General features: G+C 43.0%; 1 protein-coding gene across 6 annotated transcripts in view; it reads right to left on the bottom strand.

The window, feature by feature from the left end:
* ATE1 (arginyltransferase 1) overlaps window positions 1-15751 on the bottom strand; it is a 94827-nt gene that overhangs the window by 16085 nt on the left and 62991 nt on the right. For all 6 annotated transcript variants that reach the window (XM_073685370.1, XM_073685367.1, XM_073685369.1 and 3 more), the window contains 2 exons: window positions 7858-8039; window positions 6845-6944 (listed from right to left, as the gene is read on the bottom strand). In XM_073685370.1, the coding sequence (XP_073541471.1) occupies window positions 6845-6944; window positions 7858-8039 (282 nt within the window). The remainder of the gene's footprint in view (window positions 1-6844; window positions 6945-7857; window positions 8040-15751) is intronic.

Here is a 15751-nt window from a genome sequence, read left to right as displayed (position 1 = left end):
AAACGTGGATAGCTTCAAGGGAGACTGTCACTGCTTAAACTGTGGACAGCTTTAATCGTGTCTGGCTGCCCGATTGCAGCCAGGTATGCCTTTCCCTATAATGGGGTTTCGGGGAAAATAAAGTTTGAAAAGAAGACTGGGGACCATGGGGAGAGACATGTACACACATGACAGACATAACTGGAACGGGGCAGGGAGAAGCTTTTCAATCTATGTCACTGCAAGCCAGGCTCCGATTCATGCGGTCCATGGTTCGGGCAGCATGAATATAATGACAGGTTCCATGTAAAAGGAATTCTAGAAGTGCGTATCCATGTAAGACTGAAGGCCAATGCTCCTTTCCGGGAAAGACCTACAAGTAATTTCTAGACCTGAAGATCCCCTATAAATGACCGCACTGCATTCAGCAGCTGTCTGGTCGCATTCACATGTTAATAAAATAGAAACTTGAGCGTGAAAAGAAAATTTATAGAACTGAAGTCTGGGATTAGCAGCCTCTTTCTTCACTCCAGCCCTTAAAAAAAAACAAAAAAAAACAAACCTACTTTGTGGATAAGAGTGACTTCTTGTTAACAGCCGAAGTGAGCCCTCCTTACCGATGATCTATGGCCATCCGTTAATACGGCCTGAAGAGGGGATAAAGTGAGACATAAAATGCTGAAAAGAATGTGGGGCCGAGTAATTTGATATAAAGACAGACTTGAGTTTCAGGCCTCGGCACCTAAATCGACAGAGAAAAATGCCTGTCAACTAATTTTTGTTTGGTAAGCGAACAGTCTTTTTAAGTAGTGCCATATAACCCAAATATTGGCACGCACACAGCATGCCCTCGCACAACATCAGACGCAGGCGGCAGCCCCGACCCCCCGCCCCCACCCGGCATTCTGGAGACATTTCAAAGAGAACACTGTAAGGGATTTGTTGAAGGGTCTGAAAATATTGTTTGTTTTGCCGTATCCCATCTAGGAAAGGGTCGCAGTGAGATCAGCTTTTAACAAAGAGGAGATTTAACTCAGCGGAGTCCACGCAGGCTGGTACAGAGACGGTTTAGCATACCGCCATTCTCACACTCACATCTGCAATCTGTTGCTGCACAATGACCCCTGTTGAGATTGTATTAAATGGGTATTAAAGCAGATTTACAGTCCTACCGCACCAGTCGCTGCCTGACAAACTCTCCCCGGAACGGTCATCAGCAGAATATAAGTGACAGTAACACCTCCGGAGGAAGGATGGCCGGGGGCAGATGCAGAGATGAAGGAGGTCGGCATTTTTTTTTCCCCATTCTGTAAAAAGGTCTCAGCCATGAGATAAAAATGTCACTCTTGACATCATTTAGGCTGGGGCTAGAGAGCAAGTTTTAGGGTTTGTTCATACGATGCATTTTTGGTCCGTGGAAAAACCGGATACCACTTGGATCAATGTTATTTAATGGGCCAGTGCAGACTTTTTTTTTGTGACCGAATTTGCATGTGAAAAAAATATATATATATTGCAGCATGTACTCGTTTCTTTTGGAAATTGAATGAGACTCACCCAATCAAGTCTAAAAAAATCGGATGCCACAGTATAGCATTAGATTTTTACGGACGCTTTGCAATTCTGTAGCATAGGAAACTGTAAAAAAAAAAAATAAAGTGAATATGAACTGCACACGGATGACAAGTGAGAAAGAAATCGTCCCACTTAAGGATGAAACTCTGAACAATTTTTTATACACTTGTGTGAACTTACCTTGTGACTGACACAGGTCACGCAGCCAAAGATCCCTCTTTGCTGCATTTAAATTGGGTCATAAGATATTGCAAACGGGACAAGCAAGTCCCAAAAATAAATCCAACTGGTTCTGACTTTTTATGAATTGCTTGCTGTGCTCCCCTGTGGGTCATAATGTGACCACATTCACCTGCACTGCAATGTAACAGCAACATAGACTCATCTTTGCCGCACGACCTGGTCAAAGTTGGCGTCCAGCCCCAGCTTTATTGCTGTTGATGTTATACGCTGTAAAATGGAAAGTGCACGTGTGTCCCAATTTCAGACAAGTGTATCATGGACACATTTGAGTGCCAGTATTACGGATGTCTGTTTTTTACCGGGGGTCCAAGACACAAATTGACAGCTACCTGGGGATCGATGAAGCTTTCCTTAGATTCACAGTAGGGCTGGGACTGTAACACACTCGTCTGATTTTGGCCTTGGGTGCATTCACACTGTGCTAGCACCGAATATCAGAGGTAAATGTCGTTAGGATCCCCCTTATATACCTTCAACGTACACTGTGCCAAATCCAGCAAAGAAAAAAAAATTGCATCCTGCAACAACTTTGTGATGCTTTGAATCAGCAGATACGGATAGCAGGAGAGAACCAACGCACTAAGCTGAAGGCTGTAACGCATGGTCTAGCGCTTTCTCTGGCCTCACATATTGGCATGCAGTTGTATACATCATTCATAGGAATGGTATGAACTTGTTATTTTTTTACTTGCTGTCTCTATATAGAATTGCATAGTTGAAGGTTTGGAAGTGTCAGCCAGACATAAAAATGGCTTAGACTCTGCAGGCTCATGGTTTCTTATTGAGGAGGACTGAATTGTCATGGGGCACTCACAGCGCTTATTACACGCCAGCCTCTGCGCATTACCAGTCGTCTCGTGCGGGATAAGGAATGTGCAGCAAATTCCATTATGAATCAACATGTACAGAATATTTTTTGGATATGTGAATGTGTTTTATTAAAATGTTTGTATCCCTATATCAATAGTAAAAAGAAATATAAAAATACAACTTTTATTGGCTGGCACACAGCTCAGAACTGAACACATTTATATGTAACCTGTACTGGTGCCATCAGAACTGTGTGAGGTTTAACACTTGGCCAAGAGACACATGAAGTCATGAAAACTAATTCTTGTTTATAGTTCTGGACTATTGCTGGATCTTCTACAGGAAATTGATGATCATGGGTGTTAGACGTGGGTATATTTGTGTGTGCCTGTTTACCAGATAGACGTATATAAATCTGCAGCGTCTCTGAAGCCCCTTACTACAGACCGTAGGCGTCCTGTGCCCCCCATACGATGTTCCAAACTGTACTTGCTGTAAGGAATAATAAGGCTCTGTTCACACAGCCGTTCTGACGTTTTAGGAACAGATGAACGGAATCTGTGATCTGTTGGATCAGTTATGCAAATGAAAGCAGAGGGGCTCCATTATTATTGAGTCAGTTTGGGTCCGTTTTTTAGAATAGAGGTCAAAAGTTCTGCATGAAAGACTTTTTATAAAGTCCTAAAAAAATGGCCCCTAAAAGAACTCCATGATAATCCATGGGGCCCCTTTACCCCCATTTGCATATCTGATGCAACAGATCACTTACTCCATTTGTCTGTTCCTAAAATGAATTATACAAATGAATGGTCCGAACGGACATGTGACCAGAGCCCTGCTCTGTAATACTGGGGCAGGCCACAATTTGTGCAAATGTTTGGGCACCTGTTGCCAATACTTTTGCAATTTTTGATATTTAAATTGAAAAAGTTTTTTGTTTTTTTTTGCTCCACCATCCTCAAACCACATAAATGGGAATGTGGGTCTTTGAAATGTAAATCCATCCACCTTTACCTCTTCTATCTGTCGCTGCATTCCCAGGTAATTAGTGATTTAATTCATATGCAAATGAGGTGCTAGGTGCTCTGGGCACGACAGAGCACTTAACTAGCATTTGCCTCCCGAGATTGGTGTCTGGCGGGAAAACTGTTTCTATAGCGTGACTGATGGCTCACTGATTTCCTTGCCTGGCTGCCAACATTACACAGACAGTGAGCTATCAATCAAGCTAAAGAGAATGGTGCTGGGCAGTGAAAGGCAAAGGCTAGTTAAGTGCTCTGTCATGCCAAGAGCACTTAATGCCTCATTTGCATATCAATTAAAACAATAATTATTCAAGAATGCAGCAGTTGTTGATGGATTTAGATTTTAAAGACCTCCATGCCATTATATGTGTTATGGGGAAGCTTGACCTTACTGAGATTCCCTTTAAGTTGCTCCTTATCAGTTGGATAGAGGATAACTTATTGATCGCTGGGAGTCTGACCGCCAGGACCCCCAAGAATAGGGCACTGTCAGCCCAGTCTAAATGGCACAGAGGTCGAGCATGCTCACCTCCGCTCTATTTAATCTATGCAAAGCTGCCAGAAACACTACCATAGAGAATGAGTTGTGTTGTGGTGCACATCAGACCTCTGCTCTATTCAGATCGGTGTATGCAGAGCCCTGTTTTTGGGATTGCTGAGGGTCCTGCCCATCGTTCTGCAAGTCTCCCCCTACTCTATTGTACTATTGATAGGGAATAACTTAAAAGCGTATTAAAACAAACTTTAAAATAGAACTTGTCATGTGATTTGATGCTGCACTAAGCACGGGCAGCATGAATCACAGTCCGGCTCCTTCATTACAAATACGCATGTTTCACTGCGGCGATTCAGAGAAAGCGTACTTTAAACCAGGAGGCCTATAAAGAGGTGACAGATGACCAGTCAATGAGGTGGGCACCTGCCATCTTCTCTGCGTAATTGACAGGTCTTTTCCTAGTCAGACATAGGCAGCGACCCATTAGTGAAGTAGGGGGTCTGCCCTGTGACTAGTCATGGCCATCTACCTTTTTCCAGGCCTTCTTTTTTAAAGTTTTCTCTGAAATGGCGCAGCATTTCACAGTGACATGTACGGTACGTATTTGTGGTGACAGAGCCGGACTCAGATGGTGCCTGTAGAGTCACATTAGCAACGACATTTCCGACAGTGGAAATATGTAGCTTACTGGAGACGAGAAAAATTGTCAATCACGAAGTTGGCAAAGAATGGAAGACAAATCCTTTCTCTAGGAGTCACGTCACTTCTTACAAAGACTTCCGTATGTAAATGCTGAAACCAATCATTGAAAACTAATGTACTCCCAACCTCAGGATCGAGGTAAACGAGCTAAACTGTTGTGCTTAGTGAAGGGGATGACTGATACACTCTCCCTGGAGCCCCTTGTATCTCCACGTCGAGCACAGTTCCCTTTGTCTCTGCAGTAGATGGAACATAAGTGTTACCAGAGTGCTCCCCTGGAAGTGACAGGAGCTGACAATGTGGCCCTGAGACCCAAAAGCTTGCCCACCCCTGGTCTATCCACATTTTCACAGTTTATATTTGTTTGTCCTTGAAGCCAGACGTAATATACTGAGTAATGGCAGCGGTAACAGAAGAGGCGTAGTATGGAATGGGAGCCTTAGCTTGGCCGCTAACCAAAGCTCTGTAGGGCATGTAGCGCAAACACTGCACTTGTTAAGAATCTCTGGTATGTAACTATACTTCACCCTCTGTAAAAACAAATCCAATACAAAATCAGAGCTCCAGAAAGCTTTTATGTTCAGGGATCCAAGAGAGACATTAAACTGCTCAAGCACAAGTGTCATGCTATATATCGGGGGAGGGGGCAGAAAGGCATGACGCATCTACGGTGACAAAAAGTCATGACACAGAAAGTCAGGAGAAACTTATCAGAACCCAATGGTTCTTAGTCACTATGAATGGAAGCATTTAACAACTGGACAGAAAGATAACATTTCTGCAAAACATTGCTCTTAAAGAGGTTCTCTAGAAAGTAAAATACATTATATATATTTGTATACACACACCGTATATTTTATTTATATATAATATAATATAATAGAGATAGATAGATATATATATATATATATAGATATATATATAGATAGATATATCTATATCTATCTATCTATCAGTTTCAGGGGTTGGGATAATTCCTGCTCTACTGAGCACATTTCAGCTGTCAATTCCAACGTATGCTTAGTAGGAACTCCCTTTTTACTTTTTTATATTCTTCTCAGTGCACAGTGACAGTGCACTCCCTCGCCAGCTGTAATAAGAAGTGAACCAGCAACAGAGCGCAGTGGCAGTGCACATTGTAAGGAGAGAATGAAGCCAAGCAGAGACCAGCCCCGCCTCCGAAAATGACATCACTTTCGGGGGCGAGGCTGGTCTGCTTTTCCTGCTAGGTAAAACATAAATAAAAAAAATAGAGCAGTTAGATTAAAGAGGGGAAGGTAGGGACTTTTTAATTAAACCTTATTAGAAAAACTATTATATTATTAAAATTAATAGAGGCACATTTAGAATGAAAATCAATATTAGTTTCGGACCACCCCTTTAAAGAAATAAAAGAAGTCATACTCCCCTTACCAATCTCCTGCTGCTCTCTGTACTGCCTGCTCCAGTAATGATGTCCCAACACAGACATGTCTCTGTTGCAGGGAGTCACCGCAACATGACAATACTTAAAGGGTACCTACACTTTTTATTTTTCTATTTCTGGATGTAAGTAAACAGAGATGAGTAAGGAGCACTGGAGTGGCAGATGAGTTGCCCAATAACCAACGTCGTTTTTGGACTTTTACACCATTTACTAATTGCTGTCAATCCTAGAAAACCCCTTTAATATTAGGATATATGAAAGATGAATCCCCATTTGAACACCCCACCTGCGTTGATCAAAAAGTGATGCTAACAAGTAGCGTTTCTAACTCTGGGACATATTTTCTGTTCCGGAAAACTTTCCTGGATTGATTGTAAGTTCCAGCTATCTGACGGTTTGTTTTGTCGGCCAGCACAAGGATTTCTTTTTAAAATCAACATTTAGATAGAATATAGCTGTATAAATTTTTGCAGCAAACCTGTGTCATATGAGCATGGGACCTTCAATGTAAGGAATGGTCAGCACTGCCACAAGTAGTTTTTGAAGGGAAGAAAAAAAAAAAAACCCACCGTCCAAACCATTGCTCACCTTGTATCTCATCTTCGGACAGGTGTGAATATAAAAGCCCATGTAGTAATAGCACAAGTCTGATGCCTTTTCCTGCAACTCTCGGGTGAAAGCAATCTCTCTTGCGGAAGAAAATAATAAAAAAAAATTATTAATGTTGAAAAAAAATGAAATCTTTCAAGACCTGAAGCAGAGATAATCGATCACCAGAGCAGGGATTAGTAAGTAGCACTTATTTCTTTAAAATGGAGAACTTTGTATAAATCAACAGTACAGGCGACTACAAGAAATTTTGTAATATACCTTATCAGACAAATCTACTTCATTCTCCTTCTACATACTTTATACACCTCCTATTATACTCTATTAAGAGTGAAAGAGGAAAACAAAGGGCAAACAGACAGTGGGAGACACAGAAAGATCATGCTGAGCTTTCTAACAAGTCTTTTACCACACCCCAGAGCTGGATTCACATCTACACTGATCAGGACTGCTGAATAATTTCCTCTATGCTGCTTCTTCCTTTGAGATAGCTAAGAAAAAAAGAGCAGGACTTATTCTGAAAAGTTATTTGAAAGGATAGTTGCCCTTTAATTTAAGAAAAGGTGCTATCCAACTGGTTACTCTTGAAAAAAGGATGGAACACCCCAACACATTTCTGGTTTGTGCTATTCCTGGTTTGTGCCATTCCTCGGTTATTCCTCCTGTAAATGTATGACAAGATTAACAGATAGGTGTTACTGTATTCTTGTGATCTCGGTCTAACATTTATTCGACAGTGTCAAACTGTAGTAAAAATGCACAGTACAGACAAGAGTAATGGTAACACCCAGTGGTCAATTTATTCATACATTTCTAAGTGAAATAGCAGAAAAATTCTGTAGAACATTGTTTTAGAGGAAATGCAGGTCTTCTATAATATTCTATTCGAAAGACCAAGACAACCATACTCCGTGAACCTTCATTATAAAGCCACCAAGTAATACATAAACTAGGAGCTTTGTGAAATCTCTCCATCTTTCTTTTTAACTTACCTTAAGGCAGAATAAACACCAAGCGACAGGAAGGAGTAATCAGGGTCATAGTAAAGGTATACAGACGAGACACAGTATGGAAGGATGTCAATGACTCCCACTGCAATGATCTTGCCATCAAGCCAATACTGCTGGTGAAAAGAGCCGTAACCACACGAGACGCCGTCTGGTCGATTCTCATGCTGTTGAGAAATTATTTTTAAGGTGTTAGCGACATCATTATCTATTTCTATGGCATATTCCTGAGTGCTTAACATACATGGTGATTGCTCAGTGTCCCCAGTGGAGCTCACAATCTAAATTCCCTATTAGTACGTCATTGAGCATGTAGGAGGAAACAGGAGAACCTGAGGGAAACCCACTCAAATGCGGGAAGAACATACAAACTCCTTGCAGATGTTGCCCTTGGTCGGATTAGCACTGCAAAGCAATGTGCTAACCACTGAGCCACCCTGCCGCCACATCTTCTAAAAAGAAGAATGACAATGTTCTGTTAAAGGAGTTGTCCACTACTAGGACAACCCCTTCTCACTTTAAATATTTTCCTTCGCGAAAATAAAAACACTTATACTCGCCTTTGGTGCTGGCAATGTTCCAGTGGTGTCAGCACTCAAATTCCGGGGGCCCTCGAGTGGTTGTTATGACACGTGAGAAACAGTTGTCCTAGTAGTGGACAACCCCTTTAAATTAAAGTGATAGCTTCAACTTCATACATGGGTAATACTGCAAGGTGCTTTCAAAAACAAGCAATTTTTTTTATTAAAAATATTGAGAATGGAAGGATTATTAATTTCATAATTTATTGCTAGCTGCCTAAATTACCAGCTGCTGCTGTAGTCCATCACTGGTGGCCGGTTTCCTAAGCAAGGAGTGCATGCTTGCAAGCTCTTTGCTATACAGATTGCAAAGACAGCTCTGAAGCTGGCCGGCTCCGGTGTCCCTGGACTCCTCCAATGCTGTAGAGCAGTGTTCCCCAACTCTAGTCCTCTAGTCCTCAAGCCACCAACAGATCAGGTTTTCAGGATTTCCTTATTATTGCACAGGTGATTGAATTATTACCTGTCCAGGTGATGCAATTATCAATAATACTAAAGAAATCTTAAAAACAGGATCTGTTGGTGACTCTTGAGGATTGGAGTTGGGGAACACTGCTGTAGAGGCAAAGCTGCCTTTGTGCAGCATAGGAGAGCGGAGTGCACTGTCCCTACACTACCCTGCAAGTAGGAAGCCAGGGGGTTTGTGAGCGGTGCACTCTCAAAGATAGAAAATTAGATCCTTTAAATATTTAAGGAAAACTAATGTTGATAAGAACACTCATTCCTGAATATCCGCCTGTGTATAAATGACAGCGATCATACAATGAATGAGCAAAACGCAAATGTGCATTGACTATTGTTCTACAGTGGTCACTCGAAAATTAGCGATTCCTCTGTTTTTACAACCTTTTTTATTAGCAGGATTCCTGGAAAATAAGTTTAAAACAGGGTGACTGACGGAAAGGATCCCAGAGAATCGGTCAGTGTTCAATCCCCATGCAACTACACCATAAAGAAATGACAAGATGTCCATTGAAATCACTAAGCAACCATGTAGACACACAAATGTGCTCCTCATTGCCAGCTATTGATGAAAGAAGAATCAAACTGTCCATCACGTGCACTTATTATTGGGTTTCCAAAAAGCAGCCTGACAACAACAGCAACGCACTGATTTGCATCCGTGATATGCCACCAACACCAAAGTTTTCGCTGGTCGCACACTTCCTATAAATTCCTACCGAATGAATTACAGGATACACGCGGCAGAACCCCTCCCCGTGCCTTATGGCTGCATCGTCCCGAGGAATGTGAACGGTCATTAAAGCATTCTATGTATTTACAGCAGAAAAAAGAAAGACAGGACAGGACTGTTTTCAATCTGTGCACCCCCCTACTCCTCTCCCTTCTCAACTTCCAAAGCTATAGTTGCCTGGGGTCTTTAATTCTTTGCCAGCCAGATATTGTATTCTGCCAGTCTCTATGGGGATAAGCTTAGGAAAAGAAGACTCCAGAACTAGTCCTATTTAGGTCTCTCGGAGAAGCTGCTTTGTTGTTTCGACATTTCCCGGGATAGTAGGGGGAAATCTAAGTCCATAATAGACTGGTAGTGGAGAGGGAGCCGAGTGAAGACAGCGGGACGGTAGGGTTTGTAGAAATCTGCAGTTAAGAGACGCTGATGTGATTTACGGCCATCGATTGTGAAACAGCATGAAACGCACTATGTCGGGAAATGAAAGGGACAAGCACGTGGAGGGGATTAGGAGAATTTGCCATTTCAGAATATGCATTCGGCTTTTTATGTTGCCATAGGTTCTGTACAAAGGGACACAAAAGCCAACAGGCAGTGGTGGAAATATGGACACCGACCTACCCTCATCAGAGCGGCTAGATATAGAAATAGTGAATTTTGCTTCTCTAAATGAACACAAAGACCAAACCTAACATTTCTCAGATTTGAAAAAAAAAAAATTGTGCTGGATTTTATCACAGTTTTTCCTTGAAAAACGGGTCATGCAAGATAAGAAGAAAAAGAAAAAAAAAAAAAATTTTTCATTTTGCAGAAAAAGCGCCAGTCTTGTCCATGGGAAGTGTCTGGCATTGAAGTTCAAGTTATTGAGCGAACTGCAATATCAAACACAAATAAATGTGATCAGTGGAGGTGCAAGACCCAACAACCCCTGTCGATCAGGAGTTACCGACGCCGCTGGTGACCAGAAGTTCTATGATGCTGCCAGAACACAGCAGCTCTGAAAAAAACTAGAAACCGGCCACACCAGATCCACTGCCCTTAGAATAGTACATGGCCACTCCAGATCCACCCCCTAGAACAGTAGCCGGCCACTGCAGATGCACCCCCTAAAACAGTAGCCGGCCACTGCAGATGCTCCCCCTAGAACAGTAGCCGGCCACTGCAGATGCTCCCCCTAGAACAGTAGCCGGCCACTGCAGATGCTCCCCCTAGAACAGTAGCCGGCCACTGCAGATGCTCCCCCTAGAACAGTAGCCGGCCACTGCAGATGCTCCCCCTAGAACAGTAGCCGGCCACTGCAGATGCTCCCCCTAGAACAGTAGCCGGCCACTGCAGATGCTCCCCCTAGAACAGTAGCCGGCCACTGCAGATGCTCCCCCTAGAACAGTAGCCGGCCACTGCAGATGCTCCCCCTAGAACAGTAGCCGGCCACTGCAGATGCTCCCCCTAGAACAGTAGCCGGCCACTGCAGATGCTCCCCCTAGAACAGTAGCCGGCCACTGCAGATGCTCCCCCTAGAACAGTAGCCGGCCACTGCAGATGCTCCCCCTAGAACAGTAGCCGGCCACTGCAGATGCTCCCCCTAGAACAGTAGCCGGCCACTGCAGATGCTCCCCCTAGAACAGTAGCCGGCCACTGCAGATGCTCCCCCTAGAACAGTAGCCGGCCACTGCAGATGCTCCCCCTAGAACAGTAGCCGACCACTGCAGATGCTCCCCCTAGAACAGTAGCCGGCCACTGCAGATGCTCCCCCTAGAACAGTAGCCGGCCACTGCAGATGCTCCCCCTAGAACAGTAGCGGCCACTGCAGATGCTCCCCCTAGAACAGTAGCCAGCCACTGCAGATGCACCCCCTAAAATAGTAGCCGGCCACTGCAGATGCACCCCCTAGAATAGTAGCCGGCCACTGCAGATGCACCCCCTAGAATAGTACCCGACCACTGCAGATCGACCACCTAGAATAGTACCCAACCACTGCAGATCCACCCCCTAGAATAGTACCCAGCCACTGCAGATCCACCCCCTAGAATAGTACCTAGCCACTGCAGATCCACCTCCTAGAATAGTACCTGGTCGGGGCTCCTATACTTTAAACAAAGCTTCTGTTTTCGGCAGCATCCGAGAACATACGGCCGTCGCCAGTAACAGTTGATCAGCGGCGGTGCAATGTATCGTGCCCCCACCGATCAGATATTGATAGTCTAATTGAAGGATAGGCCGTCAAAAATTAGTGGCCAACCCTTCTAACCAATTTTTTTTCTTATTAATCAAATGCATCTAAAATAAAAAATAAGGTAATGTGTCATTAAAAGATCTACTGATTTTGGTCTCAGGCTCCTAAGCATACCTGTGTATTTCTATTCTAGGAGGCCCCAAGCAAACCATGTATAGTCTTGACCTATATACATAATCGGCATCAGTCTGTCTTCTATTTCTTATTACTCTATCAAATTCAAGGAGATTCAGTCAAAAGAAGCCCAGAATATTCTGGAACAACTCTTGCTAGGATGAAGCAATCTGAATTAAAAACCATGCAATGTGCTCCTCAATATATGGAGCTTCAAACAAGCTAAGCTGCCCCCTCCGTTGGTATTCGTGAATCAACTGGATGATGGAGAGTTAACGGAAGGTTACTTCAAGCAAGATGGAGTAACGTGTCACACATAGACAAGGAGCATGCCAGAAATTGAGTCCTTTTTCGACAACAGGGTAATTTCAAAATTGGCTTTGGCCACCAGGGTCATTGGATCTGACACCACCAGACTTCTTCCATTGGGGTATGGCTCAAAGGAATCGAAACAAACCTCGCACTTTGGAAGACTCGAAGGAAAACATCCAATGTGAATTCTGCTATTCACCCTGATTCATTGCCGATTCATTCAGAACAATGGAGCACCTGGTCTAATGTGTCTGGCAGAAAATGGAGATCACTTCCAGCATGGACTACACGTATGTCAAGGTATGTAGCTCTTTTTTTTTTGGGCACAAATATGTTCCTCCTAACGAAAGTTGCAACAGAATATTCAGGGCCTCTTTAGAGTAAAGCTACTTTGTGCATTTAGCATGGTCTGCTTGTCATGGGCATCGAAAAAGCTCTCAGCACAAAGGTCAAAAGTACCGATAGGCTGGATGAAGGCCAAAAGAACTAGTATAAGTTGTTTTTTTTTTTACTTGTACTAATATACCTTAGGCGAACACTACAAAAATCAGAGTAAAGAGAGCTTAAAGGGATTTTCCCATGAACAAAGTTCATTTTCAATCAATAGATCTTGGATTAGTAATAAGTTACACAATTGGATGTGATTTAAAAAAAAAATGCTCCTGTGCTGAGATAATCTTATAAATGTGCCCCTGCTGTGTACTGTGTAATGGCTGTGTCTGACTGTGCAGGAACATGGTCTGATCATACCACAGCTCCTGGGCAGGGGAGGAAGCAAAAGAGTATACAGACAGGATAGGGGAGGAAGCAAAAGAGTATACAGACAGGACAGCATTGGAACGAAAATGATTCGTTGAGGTAAAACATTTCTTAAAAACAGGCAGGGAAATGTTTACCTTACAAAAAAAATTAGCTGCGATCCCCTGCTGTAATGTCTGTATACTCTCTTGTGCATTTGCATCCTCCCCTGCCCAGGATGTGTGGTATGATCAGACACAGCCATTACACAGTACACAGCAGGGACACATTTATAAGATTATCTCAGCACAGGAATATTTTATTTAAACACATCCAATTGTGGAAGTTATTATTATTCCAAGATCTATTGATTGAAAATGAACTTTATTTGTGGGAAAACCCCTTTAAAGCACCGCTCAGTTTTTTTTTCTTTTTTATTTTGTGCAAGTCTCAGCCCCTAGTAATCTACTTAGCAGCCAGCATCTTCTGCTCTTCCCAATGACGCTACGGTCCGGCAGCTCCTAAATGAACGGAAGTCAGAGCCAACAGTCACTAGCTCTCAATATAACTGTGAGAGCCACGTTTTGGCTGTCATAGACTTACATTGGGAAGTGATCTCTGGCTCATCCAGCAATCACTCCGGCAGGTCACAAATAGCAGAAAATGGACCTAGCGGCGCCACGAACAGAAGACGGCGGCGGCTGGCAAGTATATTACTAGGGGCAGGGAACTTACATTAGGGATACCATTGCGTCAGTGGAAAAAATCCATGCTTTAAGAATAGTATGTAGTCTGGTAACAGACTACAAACAGTTGTGAAGTCACATTCTGTTGTCCTATAGCTCTTTATATATACAGTGGGGAAAATAAGTATTTGATACACTACTGATTTTGCAAGTTTTCCCACCTAAAAACAATGGTGAGTTCTATAATTTTTATCGTAGGTGCACTTCACCTGTGAGACAGAATCTTAAAAAAAATCTAGAAAATCACATTGTATGATTTTTACATAATTAAATTGCATTTTATTGCATGAAATAAGTATTTGATCACCTACCAACCAGCAAGAATTGGGTCTCTCACAGACCTGTTAGTTTTTCTTTAAGAAGCCCTCCTCATCTGCACTCATTATCTGTATTAGTTGCACTTGTTTGAACTCATTACCTGTGTAAAAGAAACCTGTCCCCACACACAATCAATCACACTCCAGCCTCTCCACCATGGCCAAGACCAAAGAGCTGTGTAAAGATACCAAGGACAAAATTGTAGACCTGCACAAGGCTGGGATGGGCTACAGGACTCTGGGCAAGCAGCTTGGTGAGAAGGCAACAACTTTTGGCACAATTATTAGTAAATGGAAGAAACACAAGATCACTGTCAATCTTCCTTGGTCTGGGGCTCCATGCAACATCTCGCCTCGTGGGGTAAGGATGGTTCTGAGGAAAGTCAGAAATCAGACCAGAACTACATGGGAGGACCTGGTAAATGACCTTAAGAAAGCTGGGACCACAGTCTCAAACATTACCGTTAGTAACACATTACGCCATCATGGAATAAAATCCTGCAGGGCACGCAAGCTTCCCCTGCTCACACCAGTACATGTCCAGGCCCGTTTGAAGTTCGCCAATGACCATCTAGATGATCCAGAGGAGGCATGTGAGAAGGTCATGTGGTCAGACCAGATCAGAATAGAACTTTTTGGTATCAACTCCATTTGCCATGTTTGAAGGAAGACGGATGAGTACAACCCCATGAACACCGTCCCAACAGTGAAGCATGGTGGGGGACACCATACTTTGGGGGTGCTTTTCTGCAAAGGGAGCAGGAAAACTGCACCATTTTGAAGGGAGGATGGACGGGGTCATGTATCGTGAGATTCTGGCCAACAACCTCCTTCCCTCAGTAAGAGCATTGAAGATGGGTCGTGGCTGGGTCTTCCAGCATGACAATGACCCAAAACACACAGCCAGGGCAACTAACGAGTGGCTCTGTAAGAAGCATTTCAAGATCCTGGAGTGGCCTAGTCAGTCTCCAGACCTGAACCCAATAGAAAACCTTTGGAGGGAGCTGAAACTCAATGTTACCCAGCGACAGCCCCGAAACCTGAAAGATCTGGAGAAGATTTGTATGGAGGAGTGGGCCGAAATCCCTGCTGCAGTGTGTGCAAACTTGGTCAAGACCTACAGTAAATGCCTGACCTCTGTAATTGCAAACAAAGGTTTCTGTACCAAATATTAAGTTCTGTTTTTCTATTGTATCAAATACTTATTTCAAGCAATAAAATTCAATTTAATTATTTACAAATCATACAATGTGATTTTCTAGTTTTTTTGTTTTTTTTAAGATTCTGTCTCTCACAGTTGAAGTGTACCTATGATAAAAATTACAGACCTCCTCCATTCTTTGTAGGTGGGAAAACTTGCAAAATTGGAGGTGCATCAAATACTTATTTTCCCCACTGTACGAGATAAAGCACAAAATAATCGGAACAACAGTTGCACATGGGGACCTTCTCTTTCATTTAAAGTTGCTAAATAAATACATAATTGCTAAGAGAAAAGTCTCTGTACTTTCTTGTACTTTCAATAACCATCCATTGCAGACATCACAGAGAAATAGACTATACTAGTTTTTTTTTACCAGTACGGCCTCGGCAGCAGTTGCCTCTGTAGGCATCTTAGTCAAGCAGATCCCCCTTTGGAGATGGAT

Source organism: Phyllobates terribilis, unplaced genomic scaffold (genome assembly GCF_046119375.1).
Source record: "Phyllobates terribilis strain yellow unplaced genomic scaffold, ASM4611937v1 Scaffold_5__5_contigs__length_657084704, whole genome shotgun sequence".
Taxonomy (NCBI): domain Eukaryota; kingdom Metazoa; phylum Chordata; class Amphibia; order Anura; family Dendrobatidae; genus Phyllobates; species Phyllobates terribilis.
The sequence above is the reverse complement of the archived record's forward strand: the minus strand, read 5'-3'. Positions and strand labels throughout refer to the sequence as shown.